Source organism: Podarcis melisellensis, assembly GCF_964234715.1.
Source record: "Podarcis melisellensis genome assembly, chromosome: 2".
NCBI classification, from domain to species: domain Eukaryota; kingdom Metazoa; phylum Chordata; class Lepidosauria; order Squamata; family Lacertidae; genus Podarcis; species Podarcis melisellensis.
In genome coordinates, this window is record NC_138529.1 from 108,526,716 (window position 1) to 108,541,297 (window position 14,582).

At 46.2% G+C, this 14,582-nt stretch overlaps 2 protein-coding genes across 4 annotated transcripts in view; both read right to left on the reverse strand.

Annotated features, from left to right (window-relative positions):
- Positions 1-10,746, reverse strand: part of LOC309365097 (C-type lectin domain family 2 member D11-like) — a 59,447-nt gene extending 48,701 nt beyond the window's left edge. The window contains exons 1-3 of one of the 2 annotated variants that reach the window (XM_081903246.1): positions 10,205-10,746; positions 4,436-5,033; positions 1,877-1,993 (exon numbers count right to left, since the gene is read on the reverse strand). In XM_081903246.1, the coding sequence (XP_081759372.1) occupies positions 1,877-1,993; positions 4,436-4,667 (349 nt within the window). In that variant the 5' untranslated portion in view covers positions 4,668-5,033; positions 10,205-10,746. The remainder of the gene's footprint in view (positions 1-1,876; positions 1,994-4,435; positions 5,034-10,204) is intronic. The other variant, XM_081903247.1, reaches the window with a different exon arrangement.
- Positions 1-14,582, reverse strand: part of LOC309365111 (C-type lectin domain family 2 member D-like) — a 62,009-nt gene that overhangs the window by 6,313 nt on the left and 41,114 nt on the right. Inside the window, exon 4 of one of the 2 annotated variants that reach the window (XM_081903274.1) lies at positions 730-836. The exons of the other annotated variant lie outside the window; for it this stretch is intronic. Coding sequence (XP_081759400.1) covers positions 730-836 — 107 coding nt within the window. The remainder of the gene's footprint in view (positions 1-729; positions 837-14,582) is intronic. 2 annotated transcript variants of the gene reach the window in all.

Here is a 14,582-nt window from a genome sequence, read left to right on the forward strand (position 1 = left end):
AAGTGATGTTGCGACACTGAGATGTCCAGCATCACGTCTCCCTCTCTAAGACAGGTATAAGTTTCCCAGGCTTTGGGAAGGAGGTGCCAGGCTTTTATACTTCAATTACCGTATTTTTTGCTCTATAAGACTCACTTTTTCCCTCCTAAAAATAAGGGGAAATGTGTGTGCGTCTTATGGAGCGAATGCAGGCTGCGCAGCTATCACAGAAGCCAGAAGAGCAAGAGGGATTGCTGCTTTCACTTCGCAGCAATCCCTCTTGCTGTTCTGGCTTCTGAGATTCAGAATATTTTTTCCTTGTTTTCCTCCTCCAAAAACTAGGTGTGTCTTGTGGTCTGGTGCGTCTTATAGAGCGAAAATACGGTACTCTAATTTACTGGGAACATTTAGGGGACTAGCCTAGTCCCCCTAGTCCACTGACCGCAGGTCACTGCGCTAGGACCAGGAGATTTGTAGCCCTTGTGGAATATATGCAGTGTCTTTTTTCCAGTAGTACTCGGGGGTACTCAGTACCTGCACATTTTTTCTCTTGCAAATGTTAAAAGCGTGGCACTTACTATAAGAATTTTGTGGTGAATACTGGCACCTTATTTTCTATATATATTAAAAGCACTGCATATGTGGCTTCTCAAAACACATCTGTTTGGGTAAGCATTCCTTGAGTCGAACTATTTTAACTGTTACACTGTTTTAGAGGGCTTATTACACATTTTCATTGTGGATGCTCACCAGTTATTGAAAATGGTGCCATCGATCCATCTCCAAGGTCCCTGGTCATTCATCCTTTGGAGACCAATCCAGTGGTCAGCAGGACCTTTGTGTCGTCTCAAGAAGCTCTTAATAAAGAAAAGGAGTGTGAATACATTTTCAACTCTCATCCAATAGAGAATCAACTCTATTTGGGGCTGCAGACTGTGATCTGCATCTTTCCACTCACCATCTCCTCTTGGGAGTCAATCATGACCAAAGAGGCATCGAAAGAGGCACAGTAATTCTGGCTAGAAGTCCAGTTTCTGTCACTGTCCGAAAAATAGTAACATTTCCTTTGGTAGCCAATCCAGCCTTCTGGACAGCACTCAGTTGGAGTGGAAGGAGAAGGTAGGGCGGTAGGCAATACTTCACAACTTCTCCCTAGAAGGGTATCAGAAAGTGAGACAGATCACTATCCATGGCTTATAAATAGTCCTACCCAAAATAAAGGTCAGGCAATGTACTCCACTCATCAACATTATATCTGTGTGCTGCCTTTCCACAAAAGGAATCCTGCTCAAAGCAGCTTGCAACAAAGAAAATGGGAACATATCTCAAGCAGCATAAGAACACAATCGCATAAAAATACAGTATAACAACGTAATTGCAAATACACCACACAAAAACTGTGTGCAGGAGGTCTCCGGTCGACCCCCATCATCTCCAGGTGGGGCTGGATAAGGGTGGGGAAATGAGGGCAGGAGGGAGGGCAGACAGCCCAGTGCCCATCTCTGTCCAAAAACTCAGGAGCTTGCAGGACATAGAGCAGCTTCTCTTGTGGCTCAACCATAGTTAGTCGACCTCAATTGACTATCCATGAAATACACAGCCAGGGCCTAGTTGACTCTCCCTGAGAAAGGCCTTTGATTAGAATTGTATCGTACAATTTAAATCACTTGAAATTGTGTGCGTATTGTGTGTGTATATTGTGTGTGCATATTGGTCTGTTATTACAGTACACGAAGTCTACCTTGCCTGAATGTGGGCCTCCATTTGCAACTGCTTCCAGGTTACCTCAGCTGAACACCAATAAAGCTATTCTAGCTGCTGAGGAGAGGAGATCTGTGAGAGGAGGTGTCCTCTTGATAACCTGGCAGAAGTTACAGCAAAATGGCTCTTCACTTACCTGATAAACCAGTGCTGCTGATGATGATGATGATGGAAATGATCAGAATGACATTAACCACCAAGCTCAAAAATTTTATATTATAAACAAGTCTCCATTTTCCATTATTGCACAAACCTGCAGAGGGAAATAAAGTGTTAATGTGTCCTTGGTTTCAGCAAGATGCCAGACAAGACCTTCTAGAAACTACAAAGTATCTGGGGGCTCCAAGTCTACCAAGGCTTGGGTAGTCCACCCACATTGAAGGTGTGAGTTTAGGTTGCATCACACCAAGATGTCATAGCACTCAACAGGCCTGATTTATGTGGGACATCCGGGAATTACAGAAGCCAATTCTGGCTTCTGATTGTATCCCAGAATGTCTCATTTTTTTGGTCCTGTGCTCTGGTGCAAGTCAGCTGGAGACCAAAAAAGAAACTTCCCGATTTTGGTCAACAGGATGTTAGAAGGATATGAGATGAACCAAATTCACCTGTGGCATCATGAAGCTTGGTGCCTCCCACCAGAAAATCAGCCAACTGGTAGGCCTCTGCACATGGCTGGTGAGTCACTAGTTATTTATTTTATTAAAAAGCATTTACTTGCAACCATCTCTTAAACTATCAAAGTGCTTCAGAATAATAGTTCTACAATAAAACAAATATCACCAGTAGAAATCGTAAATATATATAAATATATCATTAATATACAGTGGTGCCTCGCAAGACGAAAATAATCCGTTCCTCGAGTCTCTTCGTCTAGCGGTTTTTTCGTCTTGCGAAGCAACCCTATTAGCGGCTTAGCGGATTAGCGCTATTAGCGGCTTAGCGGCTTGGAAAAAGGGGGGGAAGCAAAAAAAAATCGCAAGACTCTAAGCCGTTTTCGTCTTGCGAAGCAAGCCCATAGGGAAATTCGTCTTGCGAAGCAGCTCAAAAACGGAAAACCCTTTCGTCTAGCGGGTTTTTCGTCTTGCGAGGCATTCGTCTTGCGGGGCACCACTGTAAAGGGATGCGGGTGGTGCTGTGGTCTAAACCACAGAGCCTAAGACTTGCCGATCAGAAGGTCAGCGGTTCGAATCCCCGCGACAGAGTGAGCTCCCGTTGTTCAGGCCCAGCTCCTGCCCACCTAGCAGTTCGAAAGCATGTCAAAGTGCAAGTAGATAAATAGGTACTGCTCTGGCGGGAAGGTAAACGGCATTTCTGTACGTTGCTCTGGTTCACCAGAAGCGGCTTAGTCATGCTGACCACATGACCCGGAAGCTGTCTGCGGACAAAAGCCGGCTCCCTCGGCCTATAGAGTGAGATGAGCGCCGCAACCCGAGTTGTCCACAACTGGACTAATGGTCAGGGGTACCTTTATGTTTTTATCATTAATATAGCTGGGAGATCAACAACATTTTAAACAGCTGTATAGCCTTGTTGGAATAAGAAAAGGTCTTCAAGTCAAGCTTAGAAGTCAGAAGTGAAGATGCCTGATGTATCTCTGCTGGAAGAGCCTTTCAAAGCTTGAACTGGTGGCGCTAAATGCCCAACTTCTAGCTGAGGTCACTTGGGCTTCTGAGACAAATAGTGGCAGCCTTGTTAAATCCACTGGCAGCAGTCTGCCAGAAGGGAATCTCTATCCTACTTAGAAGCAGAATGTGATATTTTGTTCATGCATCTCAAGCTAGTGCAGCAACCTCAAGCAAATACAGTAGAACCTCGACTTACCACCGCCCCTACTGGCGAACAATGTGCGTCTGCACATGCGCAGAAAGGTGCTGCTGCCGAATGCGCACACGCAGAATGGCGCTTCTACCAGCAACCCGGATCTACTCATGAACAGACCTCCAGAAGTGATTCCGTATGTGAGTAGAGGTTCCACTGTATCCTGAAACCATTTTAACCTTGATTGTAAAACAAACCATTAAGGGGATACTGTTTGGGCTCTTGCACATTTCTGTATAACATAGGGTTGTTTCCAACACATCACAGGTAGATCCATTAATGTGCAAAACAAAATGCATTAAAATGAATTGTTCCACCAAACAAGATTTCCCTGTGCTAGAAGAAGCTTTATTCATTCAATACAGGATAGTGAATTTTCAAGCTTGCCTCAACCAAATAAATCAAAATAGCAGTTTGTAGTACACAGGCTAGGATTAGCAGATGTACTAAGGTTGCTATATTAATTATATACTGAGGATGGGATAACTGACAGTTAAAGAAAACCAGGTCCAAATGTAAGGACTAGGCAGCAAAGTGGTCCGTCAACAATATGCAGCTCTGAGTGTCTGCTTTCAGCATATATATATATTTCAGTTAATGTCAACACATGTTTGGCCAGATTGGGTTCCTGAAAGAAAGAGGAACCTAAAAGATGTTTTGAATGATATGTTCCTAAAAGTGTTGCATAACGCAAAGTTATGAAGTCAGTCAAACAGGGGTTCTCCAACTGCTTTTAATTGCCTGAATAAACTAGAGTCTCCATGAATTTGATTAGCTGGCCTACATCTTACAGTTCTCATCCCAGCAGCAAATCGGTAACTTTTCTGACAGTAGGTGGAGACAAACTCATGCCTCTCTCATCAGACTCACTTACCATATAGAGAATGCCTCAGTTTCGGAGAGACTCTTGCTTCATGTTGTTGTTGTTGTTGTTGTTGTTGTTGTTGTTGTTGTTGTTGTTGTTGTTGTTGTTGTTGTTGTTGTTGTTGTTGTTGCTGCTGCTTAACTCTTGTTTGTTTGGTATTTCCATTACTTTTCCTGTTCTTAGCTGCATCTTGAATCATAGGGAGACTTTGCTCTGTCATTTCAGTTTCAGAGGAACCCATCTTTTCTTTCTCCCAGGATCCAGAGACCTCACAGTAAATGCTACTCAGCTCTAGTTACACAGAGTTTTGCAGTTTCTTGAGATATGTTTAAAGCAGATCACTGGATTACAGATTCACGCACAGTTCGGGCTACGTAATGTGGTGAGAAAACACCCTTTTAAAATATTACTTAATCGTGTGCTTTAATCGGATACTTTGTCCAGCCAAGCTGTACTGAATATGAATTCTACTTCCCTGTGTTATCTTCCTGACTCCTTTTATTACCAGTGCCTCTTCAGAGTCTGAAGTACCAATTCTGTGCTTTTGCAACACAAAAATTCACCACAAAATCAATTTTCACCATGACATCAATGTCCCAAGATTCCTCTGTGGAGAGAAAATTACAGAGGAGAAATGAATTATCTCTTCTTGAATTCTATAAAAGGTCACTTTTGCTTCCATGCTAGTATAGTCCCCACCCCCCAAAAAAGCCCTAATGGTGGTCTTTCATATACTAATTTATAGAGCTGGAAAATTCACAAATGAAATATTGCTTCTTTTTAGTCTAAATGATTACAGTAATGTTTCTACATCTACTTGATGAAACAAAGGCGTTGAGTAAATGCAAAAGGGAGGAGCCCTTGAGATAGTTGAAGATGGCTATTGTATTATATTTCCCCCCAGTCTCCTACCCAACTCCTCCTCCTCATAAAGCTTGGTTTCCAAGCCTTATCAGAAAATGACGCTCTCCTCTTGACATGTTCCAGCTTGTCAATATCCTCCTTAAATTGTGGTGCCCAGAAATGGACACAGTACTCCAGGTGAGGTCTGACCCACTTTAATTAAGGTGTCCAGCACAAAAACTTCTGAATGGATCTGCCTAAAATTTGGCAGGCTTAATCCAGAGAGGCTCATATTTCTGCAAATTTCTTCCACTTTTCTCTGAAGCCTGAACAACAGTATAGCTATTTTTAGATTCCCTATTATATTGAATGAGGGGGTGAGAACTTTGGGTTGTGTTCCTAGCAGTGCTAGGAGAATGTTCTGTCAGCACCAGGATTTCTCCTTGCCCAAGGGAACGTTCTCGCCCTCTCCTCCCTCACAACACCCAAATGTATTCTAGCAGTTCCCCCAATCAAACAAAGCCAGCCTTATATTTAGTGCTTTTTTTTCTGGGGCCACACGGGAGTACCCTTACCCCTAAACATTTTGTGAATCTAAATGTTCCTGGGAAAGAGGGGAAGGAAGCGGCAGTGGCAGTGGCGGCGGCAGCAGCAGCAGCAGGAGGGGAGAGGCACGAAGGAAGCAGTCACCTGAGAGCTCCATGGTAATCTAATCCCAGCCCAGCATCCAGCAGGGAGAGGGACAGAGGATGGCATCTGCACAGCAGCAGGACCTGCCTGGCCTGCCCCCCCATGAGATTCTCCCTCCCCTTGCAGATGTGCCCTGCGCCCAGGGACAGATTTAGGTTTGATGAGGCCCTAAGCTCCTGAAGCTAATGGGGCCCTTTATATGTCAAGCTGTCCTTTGTCAACAACCAATTGTCACTGTTTTTTGTGTTGAATCTATGCTATATGGCAATTTATGGACCTCATAGGTATCTAAAGCCATTTGCCCATGTTGCCATGCAACCAGTCCATGCAGAATGTAGGCACCCTATATATAGAAATGAGCAAACCAGTGATATTTTAGGGAGCAGGCTAGCAGGCAGAACCCTTTACTCACATCCTAGGAGCCTACACGACACAAAACACTGTTGTGCTGTGTGTAGGTTTTATTTTATTTGTTTTTTATCTTGTTTTGAAAATGAACATCCAAGGTTTTTTTCTTTAAATTTTGTTGGAGGGGGGGCCAAGAGAGTGGGCCCCTAAGCTAGAGCTTGTTTAGCTTATACATAAATCTGGCACTGCCTGCGCCCATTCCCCAGCCTGATCTTTCATTGATTCCTGAGGTCCCGGGTTTCCTCGTGCTTCCAGACCCGAAACATTTCTCACTCCTTTCCTCCTTCCCTTTCTCAGCTGCTTTCATGGCTTTCCTCCAATCTCTCTCTCTCTCTATACCCCGCCCAAATGAATGTTAGGAAAATAAAATAAATTGTCCAGTAGCACATTAGAGGGCAACTAAGTATGTTTTGGGTATAAGCCAGGGGTCAGCAAACTTTTTCAGTTGGGGGCCAGTCCACTGTTCCTCAGACCTTGTGGAGGGCCGGACTATATTTGGTTTTTTTGGGGGGGGACGCGAATTCCTATGCACATTGCATGGGGGGGGCAAGTAGTCTTTCCTCTCATTTTAAATAAAAGGACACAGCATGCCAGGCAGGCCCCACAAAGATCCCACAGATGCAGTTTTTTATAAAGGACACAGCTTACCTGTGCGTTGCGGGCGGCAGGGGCTGGTGGTGGCGGAGGGACGATGAGCAGCGCTTGAAAGGGCTTGGCTCTGGAGAAGGGCTGCTTAAAATGGCGGCCCCTCAAGCGCTCACACTGATCCAAAGTCCAGCCCCCTTCCTCCTCTAGGCAGGGCGGGGAGAAGCCAGGAGGAGAAGGGAGGAGGCACCGCCGTGGTGTGTGTAAGAGGGGGAGATGGCGCGCGGGGGGGGGGGAATGGCACAGCCCGAACAATGTGAATCCCCACACTCATTCCCAAACTGTCCGTGGGCTGGATCCAGAAGGCAATTGGGCCTGATCCAGACCGCGGGCCTTAGTTTGCCAACCCATAGTATAAGCTTTCGTATGCATGCAAAGGTAATACCCAGAACTTACTTAGTTGGTCTCTAAGGTGCTACTGGACATTTTATTTATTTATTCCGACTGCGTCAGACCAACACAGCTACCTACCTGAATCTAGGAAAAGAAAAGGCTGCCAGATTATTTGGAGAGAAACTTTAAGGTCCTTCCTATTGGCTTAGATCCCTTGAGGGGAGGGGCAAAACTCCCTGCTTTGACTCTTGTTCGCTTCCCCCTCTCCTTCTCTTATTTCATAAATTTTTCTCTCTCTTCTTCCCACCCCAATTGAAAGTATCTGTCGATATCTGGTTGTTGGCCCCCTCTGTTTTACCATTTATTTTTGGATGCAGGAAGGCTTTTGGAAAGACCTTAATTCCCCTTCTTTTCTGGATTTTTTTTAAAAAAAATATTACTGTGGTCCTTAATAATCAGTTAATTCATTTTTTTCTCTTTTTTCTTTTTTTGGCAGAACCACAGATTTTGGTTTGTGGATTTGTGTTTTCCCCTCTGGGTTTCCTTTTTAAAGGAAATTAAAAGCCACCTTTTGGAATAAGTCTTCTCTGTCCTTTCCAGTTACTGTATTTATTTTTCTCGATTTCAACAATAATTTTTCTATAGATTTTCTTGAGCCAAAATGAGAATACCCCTGAAATTTTTTTTTAGAAAAAGAGCACTGCTTATATTATTTTAGAAATGTTTTTAATTCAGTCCAAAACCCTCTCCCCCTTCCTCCTCTCCTTCTCCTTTCCCCAGTCTCCCTCCCCATCTCACCCTCTCCCTTTCCTCTCCCTCCCCCAATACATTTGTAGAATTCTTTTTACCTTCTGGCAGAATCAATTCAGTGCCAGGTTCTGCAGTGTAGGAATAAGTATCTGCTGCTGATCAAGTCCACAAGAAGCAAAACAGAAAGAGTTTTCAAAGCGACTGGTCCCTGCTGTTCATCTCCTCTTCCTCCCCCTCCCCCGCCTCCTCGTTACTGGCAGCGAACAGTTCCTAGTCAACAGTTTCTGACTCCAGCCCCACCCAGCCTTTAAGGTCACCCCCAGCCTAAATCTAGAGATGGTTTCATTCGCCCAAGATCTTCTGCCTTGCTTCAGAGAACAGTGCAACCCAGGGGCGCCGACTTATAAAAAATATTGGGGGGGCCCATACCGACTTATAAAAAATATTGGGGGGGCCCAAGACCTCCAAACCGCTGCTGCTGGGGGAACGAAAGGGGCGAGCCCCGGGCTGCCCCGACCTTAAGTGAACCTGTGAGGTTGGCTGCCGCCGTGGGCGGTGAATATTAATGATGTATCATTTTTGTGCTTCATGCTGTGGCCACAGACATGTGATCTGATGGTGAATTTGGGGTGACCCAATGCAAAAATCCTGAGAATCCCTGTGGATCCATGCTTTGTAACCACGTTTTTGCACCATTGCAGCCCCAGGCAACAGTGGGTGTGTGATTTTTGGGGGGCAGGCTGTAGCCGTGGACATGCTATGTGATCTGATGGTGAATTTGGGGTGACCCAATGCAAAGATCCTGAGGATCCCTGTGGATCCATGTTTTGTAACCACGTTTTTGCACCATTGCAGCCCCAGGCAACAGTGGGTGTGTGATTTTTGGGGGGCAGGCTGTAGCCGTGGACATGCTATGTGATCTGATGGTGAATTTGGGGTGACCCAATGCAAAGATCCTGAGGATCCATGTGGATCCATGCTTTTAAACCACATTTTAAGTGGGGAGGGAAGGAAAAACACAGAACGGACAAGGAGCACGAGAGGGGTGTGCAGAGAAGCAGCTGGCTAAGAAGGCAAAAGTTTTCCCTCACCTACCCACCCAAGCCAGCCAGCCAGCTCCCGAGTGCGTGCTCTCTCTCTCTCTCTCTCCCCCTCCTGGAGCACAGAGACGACACTCTGCTTGCCTGGAGGGGAGGGGCTTTCCCTGCTCTTTGTTCCGTTTGAGCAAACACAGCAAGGAAACAGAGAAGGGTGGGCAGTAAGACCCTGAAGCAGAATGCAGGAAAGCAGCCGCTTCCTCTTTTTGAGGGGAAAAAACGGTAATAATTTTCTTAAATTATTGGGGGGGCGGAGCCCCCCCAAACGAATTTTTGAGGGGGCTTGGGCCCCCTCAGGCCCCATGGAGTCGGCGCCTATGGTGCAACCCTCTCAGGGGCTGAAGGCATTCTTGGGCACGAAGTGTAAAAGAATTTTTAGCATGATTTAAAATCAATCCCACAAAGTAAGTGCAGAACCTCCCAGTGGGGAATGTGATCACCCTCCATGTGCAGAAGGAGAAACAGCTGCTGAAGTCACGGTGCCAGTTGGCAACTTGGCTATTGCTGAGTTTGAGACTAACAAGTGACAAGCTTACTTTAGAGAAAATGCTATGGGAAGGAAGGTATTACAGCAAAAGAAAATGCCTGGAGAAAGTTGAAAAGAGCATTGGTTTCTATAATTTTATGGAGCCTCTTGAGGGAGGAATGCAAAAGACAATGAGATTTTAAAAGTAATGAAAGATCTTAATGTTTTAGAGGCAGCCAGTGCAAGGTCTCACAAAAGATGGCAAGCGTTTAGGTGCCCAAAATCTGCTCCATGAAAAATGGCTAAGTAGCACCATGCAGTAAGAATTCATTAATTTTTTGAAAGTGACAAACCTAACCTACTCATGCACAGCAGAGTCCCTGTTTCTGCCTCCCCAAACCTGGGAGTCATAAGATTCACACACCACTTTATTGTAAAACCCTCAGAGCAGTATACAAAAAGATAAAGCAATAAAATCAGATAAATAACAACACTAATTTAAAACATACAAAAGTAAAAGTATTAAAGTAGATTATAAATATGTACCTCAACTTTCTAAGCAACCATAATGTTTTTGTTGCTGTTGTTTAGTCATTTAGTCATGTCCGACTCTTAGTGACCCCATGGACCAGAGCACGCCAGGCACTCCTGTCTTCCACTGCCTCCCGCAGTTTGGTCAAACTCATGCTGGTAGCTTCGAGAACGCTATCCAACCATCTCGTCCTCTGTCATCCCCTTCTCCTTGTGCCCTCAATCTTTCCCAACATCAGGGTCTTTTCCAGGGAGTCTTCTCTTCTCATGAGGTGGCCAAAGTATTGGAGCCTCAGCTTCAGGATCTGTCCTTCCAGTGAGCACTCAGGGCTGATTTCCTTCAGAATGGAGAGGTTTGATCTTCTTGCAGTCCATGGGACTCTCAAGAGTCTCCTCCAGCACCATAATTCAAAAGCATCAATTCTTCAGCAATCAGCCTTCTTTATGGTCCAGGTCTCACTAATGTTTTACGTGGTGCCAAATTTCCTTATACAGACCTATTGTCAGCAGCTGCTACTAAATTTCCTGGATTTCTGGAATTGGAACTGATTTCCTGCAATTGTTATTGTAGTAGTTGATTTGAAGCCAACCGGGAAGCCAGAACTAAAAGGGGTGGGATTTCCTTCCCTGCCTCTCCTTTGTCCTGAATTCCTATCTGGTTCACCATGAGGACTGTTTATTAAACTGAGCTTCATAAGAATATAAGAACATCAGAATAGCCCGGCTGGGTCAGGCCATGGGCATAAGGAGTCCAGCACCCTGTTTTCACAGCAGCCACCTAGATGCCTGTGGGAAACTCACAAGAGCTCTCTGCCCGTCTGCAGTTTCCAGAAACTCAGAAGGAGGCAAAGCACAGACCTCATGGCTAGAAGCTCTCAATAGTCCTCTCCCCCACGAACCTTTCTCGCCCTCTTTTGAAGCCATCCAAGTGGGGAATCATCACTGCCTCCTGGGCGAAAGAGCGCCATACTTTAACCATGCGCTGGATGAAGACGAACTTTGTTTCCTCCTGAATTTTCCAACATTCAGCTTCCATGGATGTTTCCGTGGAGTTCTGGTGTTATGAGAGAGGGAGAAAAGCTTCTCTCTCCACTTTCTATGAGGCCCATTCTATCTTGCATAATTATTCTTTTTACCTCTTTTTGGGATTAATCCAGCAGCCAGTTTCTGCAGTTTCTGATGTTGGCAAAGCCTTCAAGAAGCAGAACAGGATGAATTTTTTTAATAATAAATTCTATTAGTTTTCAATTACACTCCAATAATAGCCTCATTATAGCAATACCAATTTATAATACAATTATTAATACTAATCGTTCAGATGTGAAATTGTATAATTTAGATAAAGTGGGCCCCGGCATGCTAGATTTGATGGTTTGATGATTTTCTTCATTTCTGCATTCCAAAATCTCATTAGTTTCAATTACATTCTGGTCATAATAATAATCCCTTATAATGTGATTTTGAATCATGTGAAACCAGCAGGACTCCAACATTGCAAGAGGGCAAATTGGGATACCACACACCATCTCACCAGCCCATTGCTCACGCCCACCAACCCCTCCCCTCCCTTCCCTGCCCACTTACTCGCTTGCTCCTACTTCACACCTTTGCTGTCCTCCTCCTCTGTGGCTGCGACCTGCTGTGGCTCCTCCACTGCCGTGGCCTCCTCCTCACCCCCGGCCAGCATGGCCTCCCAGAGGCGCTTTGGCACGACCCTTTGATGACCCTTTGATGATCGCCAAAGGCATCCCAGAAGGTGGTCTGGTGCTGAACTGCAGGGTCAGACGCAGCCTTGCTGACTCATGCCAAGGTGCTAGTCTTCATGGTATATTCCAGGGTCAAAACAGAAGCTGGGATTGCCTTCTGTGATCCACAATATCCAGCTTAAAATGTGTCAGTTGTGGGGTAAAAGGTAAAAGGTAAAGGACCCCTGGACGGTTAAGTCCAATCAAAGGTGACTATGGGGTTGCAGCGCTCATCTTGCTTTCAGACCAAGGGAGCCGGCGTTTGTCCATAGACAGCTTTCTGGGTCATGTGGCCAGCAGGACTAAACCACTTCTGGTGCAGTGGGACACTGTGACGGAAACCAGAGTGCACGGAAATGCCATTTACCTTCCCGTCGCAGAGGTACCTATTTATCTACCCATGCTGGTGTGCTTTCAAACTGCTAGGTTGGCAGGAGCTGGGATGGAGTGACAGGAACTCACTCCATTGCAGGGATTTGAACTGCTGACTTTCTGATCAGCAAGTCCAAGAGGCTCAATGGTTTAGACCAGGCACATCCAACTCCCAAGGGACTGCGATCTACTCAAAGTATAAAAAGACTGGTTGTGATCTACCCATTGTCCTTGCCAGTAGTTAAGTTGTTATGATTGGGGGGGGGGGAGCCAAAGTTGTTGAGCTTCTTTTGGAAAGGATTCGCCAGGTTGGTTTTAGGAGAAGGAGTGCATTAAATCAGTCGCTCAACAGTCACCTCACCTCCTGCCTTCCCAAACTCTGTCACCCAGACAAGGAAATAAAACTCTCAAAGCGGGGGCAGGGCACGTAGCAATCACTTAAGAGCAAGAGGGAGATCACTTACAAAACTACAGCCTGGGACACCCCCGTGATCCACTGGTAGATTGCGATCGACCTCTTGGACATCCTTAGTTGAGACCACAGAGCCATCCGCTCCCCTAGTTGTGGGGTGTGCCTGACTAGCCCTCTGGGCTCTCCATAGGCCTTCTCCTCTTCTCCAACCCACACCACTGTTGCTCCACACCTTCCTCAAGTCTGGCTGAAATGTTGGAGTGCAGCTGTCAGTCAGTGCGGAAAATACTGAGGTAGACAGATCAATTTGCCTGTCTCTGTAAAAGTCAGCTTCATGTTTCCCTGTGTATTGCAATCAGGAGGACAGAAAAGCAGCTGCCTTTGGGACTCCCTTGCAAACTTCCCAAGAGGCACCAGGCACCCACTGACAAATGTTGCCCTTTTGAAAGTTTCAAGGGACTGTGGGGTCTGCTTCAGAGAACAGCTGTGAGGAGGAGAGGTGGCTTCCATGGGAGCAAGATGGAGAATGCAAGACCTTTTCTTAAAACAGACAGAGGCATGGCAGACACCATTTTGATTTGCTTATGCAGTGCTTGCTATGGCTAGTATGAGCCAAAGGCAAGAGCGAAAGAGAGAGAAGGAGGGGGAGGGAAGTCGGAGCATTTTTACTCTATGAAAAAAAGAGAGAGAAGTGCTTTTGCCCTGCCTACTTTTTATACAGAAAGTGGTTATGTAGATGTTTCCTATGTAGTCGCTATGAAGAGCCTTGTGGTTAGCTAGAATGGTTAGAATGACATGAAAAGAGTGGTGTTTATCTGCATGTGTAAAACTCTCTGAAGGCACAACTCAGGGTGCAGCTCTCAATAACCCTTTTGTTTGTCTTGGTTTGTTTCTCACCTTTCTTGATGCACCTTGAAATAAAATCTGAATCTATTTGAAAGCAGCGCTTTCTGGTCATTGCTGGGACTGAGTGACTCCGTTGTGCTCGAACCTGGCATGGGCTTTTGCCCACATCAGATGGAAACCACTCTCCCCTCCTTGAGTGGTTCTTACCTCTCCTCAGTTGATGGGCAAGATGGGAGCCTGCCTTGCCCCAGGAAGGCAATAATCAGGACTCCACTTTAAGCTAGGGTTACCAGACGTCCCCATTTCCCAGGGATTTGTAAATAAGTCCCGGGACAAATTCCCTCCCCGGAATGTCCCCTGATTTCATCTAATGTCCCTGGGAAACGCAGCAGCGGCAGTCTCAGCAGCCCAGAGTAGTTGGCTCTGGCTGGCTTCAGGAGCTGCTCGGAAGTCCCCATATGATGGTGGTGCAGGGGCTCGAAGATGCAGCTTCCGGGCTGCCGCCACCTGCCCTGACCCCAGCAACTAAGCTGTGAAGGGAGGTTTCATGCTGCCTATCTGAGCAGTCTCCCGACTCCTACTTGCGTGCAAGCAGGAGCGGAGGGGATCTCTCAGCTGTGAAGGGAGGCTTCACACTGCCTATCAGAGCTTGCTTATAAGCAGGAGGGGGCAGGGATCTCTCAGTTAGGCAACGGGAAGACTCCCTTCCCAGCTGAGGGATCCCCACCCCCTCCTGCAAGTAGGAATGGGATTGGGGCTACTCCGATGGGAAGGGAGGCATCTCGCTGCCTGAGCCTCGCTGCTGCTGCCGCTCTCGGCCCTCCTTCTCCACCTTCCATCCCTGACCCACCGCACACTGCTTCCCCACCACCACCATCAAAGAGCCAACAACTCAGGGGCTGGCCAGGCTCATGGAGAAAGGAGATGGAAGCCTCAGAGGAAGGGGAAACGTGGTGGTTGAGGTCAAGGTGGCAGCAGCCCCTTTGCCACCGCCATCACTGCAGCATCAACATCCCAA